Source organism: Ziziphus jujuba, chromosome 4 (genome assembly GCF_031755915.1).
Source record: "Ziziphus jujuba cultivar Dongzao chromosome 4, ASM3175591v1".
NCBI classification, from domain to species: Eukaryota; Viridiplantae; Streptophyta; class Magnoliopsida; order Rosales; family Rhamnaceae; genus Ziziphus; species Ziziphus jujuba.
The window spans coordinates 13,083,733-13,089,120 of NC_083382.1; the positions used below are offsets into that span (position 1 = coordinate 13,083,733).

General features: G+C 31.8%; 2 protein-coding genes across 2 annotated transcripts; one reads left to right on the forward strand and one right to left on the reverse strand.

Annotated features, from left to right (window-relative positions):
- Nucleotides 1-625: 625 nt before the first annotated feature.
- LOC107417384 (glycine-rich protein) lies at nt 626-1,424 on the reverse strand. Its single transcript, XM_016025998.3, has 2 exons — nt 1,311-1,424; nt 626-883 (listed from the first exon to the last, which is right to left on the reverse strand). The coding sequence occupies exons 1-2, from the start codon at nt 1,422-1,424 to the stop codon at nt 626-628; spliced, it is 372 nt and encodes a 123-aa protein (XP_015881484.1).
- A 2,961-nt stretch (nt 1,425-4,385) lies between these two features.
- LOC125422001 (uncharacterized) lies at nt 4,386-5,021 on the forward strand. The gene has a single exon (XM_048472418.2). It carries the CDS (start codon nt 4,627-4,629, stop codon nt 4,909-4,911), a length of 285 nt encoding a protein of 94 aa, XP_048328375.2. The 5' UTR covers nt 4,386-4,626; the 3' UTR covers nt 4,912-5,021.
- Nucleotides 5,022-5,388: the final 367 nt, after the last annotated feature.

Genomic DNA, 5,388 nt, shown 5'->3' on the forward strand with positions numbered 1-5,388 from the left:
AATAATTTCCTTCCCAAGAATACAAGTCAGATAATATAAAGTATGTATATGTACATTCATTTCTCTGTCTATATATGGACTCGGCTTTAATGCTTTTTATATGGCTTTCTAATGCTTTAAGTCAGATAATATAAAGTATGTATATGTACATTCATTTCTCTGTCTATATATGGACTCGGCTTTAATGTTTTTTATATGGCTTTCTAATACTAAAAGCACAAAGCATTTTCGTTTTCATTATTTACTTCAAACTTAGGCAAGTGGTTGAATCTATATAATTGACATGTGATTTCTAACATTAATTAAGAGCTAATTTCCACATATTAATATTTTCCCTTAGGATTTATTTTCATATTTATTTTTTTAGAGGGAATTATGAAATTTTCTTTATGAAACTAACCGATCTAGAAAATCTCGACCAAATCTCATATGCTAAATATTTTTGAAAAATTGGAAAATGATCATTACAATAGTAACAAACAATATTGTTCATAGGATAAAGGAAACAATTAATAATAATTATCTCCCATAATTTCATTAATTGTTATGCTTCTGAAACATAAAGTTTGTTTAATTTATTCATACTGATCATAGTCAATAAAATTAAAAACACTGCCCATATTCTTTAGTTGTGAGGTTGGTCATGATCTGTTTGAGCATCAACATCTTCAACAGCATAAGAGCAGCACCTAGCACAGCCTCTTCCATGGTAACTACGCCTGCGACAACCGTAGTAGCAACCACCACCGCGACCACGTCTAGGGTAACCGCCATAACCACCTCGACGACCATTATTATATCCACCACTGCCGCCAGGGTATCCACCATATCCATTGCCGTATTTTGCTTCATCCACCCCATTGGAGTTTATTTGTGGCATCCACTGCACATGAATGTAAAAAACATAGGCTTAGATCACCAATTAATTAATCAATACGATATAGAAGAGAAGGGATAAACGAACGAGGTGATAAAACGATTGAATAGTGCTAAATTTAAACGTGCATGTTCCATGAAATGTTCAACAATTAACGTAATTAAATAATTTCCATGTTTCACAAATGATATTCTTTCAAATATGAATATATGTTCATGTGTATACACAGTTTTTGCTTATTGCATAAAATAAGTATAAATTGAGCAATGTTAATTATATAATATTAATTGAATTACGTGAGTTTTCGTCGGAACATCCTGTTGACAAAATCATTATTTTTTAAAAAAATTAATGATTCACAGTTTGAATATTAATCTCCGCATTTTCCATATCAAAAAAATCAGGAACTAAATGCAATATTACAACTCAGTACCGTTTTTGTTGTCAGCATTGGAAGTCTGAGCAAGCCTCTAGCCGAGACATGAGTAGCAATGAGAAGAACAAGGAAGAGCAGAAAACCCAGGAAAGCAAAAGCCTTGGAGACCATTAATTTATTTTTCACCTTGTTTTTTGTTTTTTTTTTTTTTTTTTTTGGTTTTTTTTAATTTTTAATTTTTAATTTTTTTGTCTTAGCAAAGTAGACTAAACGGAGAAGGATGTATAAGAAATGGGATCGTTCTTGTCTATTTATAGGCTGAGAGAATTGGAGGCAATTATTTGAGATTAACATGTATAATATTGAAGAATAGTATATGCACCCTAGCTAAACTGATTATCTGGTTGGGCGTTGGGGGAGGTTTAATTTTATTGCAATTTAAATATTTGAGCTCATCATGAATTTTCTATATATAGTTTACATACTACATGCTACTATCTTGTTAAACTATAAAACTCCACATTGTTTATTAAGGAAGTGGGCAAGCAGGTTTATTTTCCTCTTTTTTTTTCTTTTTTTTTTTTTTCTTCTGAAGTTTTTTCTAGGGTGAGAAATTAGCTATAGTTAGCAATTAATTATAAGTTCAAATTCAATGAAAATCACAAATTAATTAAATGGGAAGCTCTGTTGAAGTGAATGATGTCTGAAATTGGAGCATTAAGTGCTTCCAATCTAATGCTTTAGTGGTTGGTGGTGGAGATATTATTGATGAGAATCAGTGAGGTTCAGAAGAGAACGAAAGTCAAAGCATGCGTATGGGAATTGCATGGGAATTCCTTTCTCAATGTTCTCCCATCCTCTCCTTTTACTTCTCACCACTATTATTCTACTTGTAAGTTGTAACTAAATTTATTTTCCAATTATATATTCATAAAAAGAAAAAAAATTTTCCAACTAAATATTTTTACGATGTTAATCAATTTCATAACTAATGCTTCTAACAATATATAATTGCAGAAATACTTTATAACTTTTTGGTCAACTTGTATAATCACAATTCTTTTCATTGATTATCATATACATGTACAGCCAAAAAAGAAAAAAATTAATTACGCTATAGATGTATCATAGATTATTATATATGTATATGTACAGCCAAAAAAAAAAAAAAGAAAAACGATAAAGAAAAAAAAATTCTTTGCAGAGTTACTAGTTACCTTCCCATTTCAATATATATGCAACTAGGCTATCTGTATAGCGTGTCAAATTGTTGTCCATATATAAATAAATTCAAAAGATTTTGGAAAACATAGAAAAGTTATACTAAAATTTTAGAAAAGACAAAAGATATCTGAGCTCTCTCTCTTGGCTCTCACTCTCTCACATGCATAGGTAATGGGCTCTCCGAGAAACTATAAATTTGCTGAGAGTCAGACAAGAGATCTGGTAGATCCGCATTATCTTATTAAAAGTTTTCTTCTTCTCCTTTCAGTCAAGCGATTGTCATCATCAAAATTTTTAAATTTAATTTAAAAAACAATTGATATTTATATATATATATATGTTTTTTTTCTACAAATTATATATTAGCAATTATTGAGTAATTGTGTTATCATTTATAAGATTAACTAGCTCCAGCATAAAAAAATAAAAAGAATTAATTTTGAATTAAAACTAATCTCCACATCAAACGATATTCATAGAATCACCGTGATATATAATAATTACTCACATATTGCAATCTGTATCCAAATATATACTTTTTAAATTTTCATTTCCATTATTTTGATACTCTAGACTTATGAATTTAAAAAGCCAACAGCAAAAGAATTGCAAAAACAAATGGTGTGCAAAACAGTTGTACACCATTTGTCGTAATTCTAGAACTTCTGTAGATAATAAGATATATACCAATAAAATAATTAATAAATTAATATACACGTTTTACTGTATGGTCTATTCTAGATCGGAGCCAAATTTCGAGGAAAGAAATAAACAGTAAGGAAACGATCTGTGGGTCTTATAGTTTTTGACTGGAAATTTTACAATTTTATGCACACTTTTGACTCAGAAAATTAAAGCTTCACTTCCTGGTAGTTAATAACAATAAAGACAACACAAAGGTCGGTCACCCCCCAAATTTACTATTCTAGTTATTTTTGGTATGTTAGAACATCTTCTAGTTCCATCATATTATTCTTATCACTAGTAATAGAATTGTATCTTATTTCAAAAGTGGTTACTCCGTACTTGTTTCTTTTTCTTTTTTCTTTTTTGGTTTATTTATTGATTTTTATGTTTGTTACCCTTTTATAAATAAAAAAAAAAAAAGAGTAAAGTATCATCGATCTGACACAAATAAAACCTAAAAAAATTATGTCGGTAATATCTGCTGGGAAAGCGACGCCAAAACCCTAATTCAAAGCATCAATGATCCTTTAAAGCCATCTTGTCATTGGGCTACTGCCGGCTTTAACAAAGAAATATGGGCCTTATGTTCTACTTTCCATGCCATCTCGTTTGCTTGGGTTCCAAGAAACGTTGATAAGTTAGCTCATTTAGTTTCTAAGTGGAGCCTTTCGACTAAGCCATTCAGGCGTTTATCCATCTCTGCTGTATTTTGATAAGTTTATTGAGGTTGTAAATCAGGAAAGCGGTTTATCTGCTTCTACCTGATATGGATTCTCTTTGTTGTTTTTCGCCCTCTTTTTGGTTAATACAACAACCCTTTAAGCTAAAAAAAAAAAAAATTATGTCGGTAGCTCTAGATAGGTTATTGGCCTTAAAAAAAAAAAAAAAAAAAATTATGTAGGCAGTTCTATATCGGTTATTGGCTTTAAAAAAAATAAAAATAAAAAAATAAAAATTATGTCGGTAGCTCTAGATCGGTTATTGGCTGACTTCGGAACGATGGTTTTAATCATTTATGGATGCTAAGCCCACTGGATTTTCACAGCACAACACTAGCCCACACCAATGGCTCATTGATTCATATGGAAAAGGAACTAATTTGTTCATTTTGACTAATAAGAATCTTTCGGCAAAAGCAAAATTAAAACAGCAGGCCACAAAGCGAGTGGAAAAGGAACAGTATGAAACAGCATCCACCCACACACACACACACATATATATATGCATATTTAAGACCAAAACCAAGTAACCAACTTCAACAAACCACATCAATATACACTTCAATCACAAATTTCAGAATCCTTAATTCAAATCCTTCTTTACTGTAGTCTTTTTTCAGTCCTAGCTAGATGCTGCCACCATCCTCAATTTTGTGCAAGACAAAGAAGCATTCCATGTTTTGGTATGCGACCGTTTTGCTCACCTTGACACCAACCATGATGGCCTCCTTTCATATGCCGAGATGTTGAAAGAGCTGCAGTGTTTGAGAGTGTTCGAGACGCATTTTGGAATCGATGTTAAACCCGAGCCAAGCGAACTGGCTCGAGTTTATGAATCGCTGTTTGATCAGTTTGATCATGACTCAAATGGGACGGTTGATCTGGAGGAGTTCGAGGCTGAAACAGAGAGAATGCTAGTTGCTGTGGCTATCGGGTTGGGATTCTTGCCAATTCAAATGGTGTTGGAAGAGGACAGCTTCCTTAAGAAAGCAGTTGATCGAGAATTCATGACTAAAGTGGCTGCTTGAAAGTCTTATGCAATTTTGCATTTTATGTTTTTGGGTGTTTGTTTTTGTTTGTTTAATTTTATATAGTCATGTACTAATTAATGAAATTGGAATTGTCTTGTTATCTGGGTAATATATTTATTGTGATGTAATTTTTAGTAAACCAAGAAAACAATTATGCCAAAAATTAATGTTATAAGCTGACATTCTATATACATGTATACAAGAATTTCAATGAATTAGTGTCAGCATTTGTCCAAAATTTCTCATCGGAACCCTAGACAAGTCCTGATCCCAGGAAAACCCTACCGGATCCTCCAATGGAAAATCCGGCAGAACCTTCCCTAAGGGTTGGACTTACCACAAATTACCTGCATTGAAAACACACTTCTATATTCATTCCTTTATTCCTCCCACAATACTACAAATTGATTTCCACAATTTTACAGCACTTCACAGGAATAACAGTAATCCAGTGCATAAATAAAATATAAGTGT

Bases quoted from the DNA above. Each gene is read 5' to 3' on its own strand.
- LOC107417384 (XM_016025998.3), bottom strand. From the start codon at position 1,424: ATGGTCTCCAAGGCTTTTGCTTTCCTGGGTTTTCTGCTCTTCCTTGTT. The intron at 884-1,310 runs GTACTGAGTTGT...ATTCATGTGCAG, and splicing joins CAATGCTGACAACAAAAACG to TGGATGCCACAAATAAACTC.
- LOC125422001 (XM_048472418.2), top strand. From the start codon at position 4,627: ATGTTGAAAGAGCTGCAGTGTTTGAGAGTGTTCGAGACGCATTTTGGA.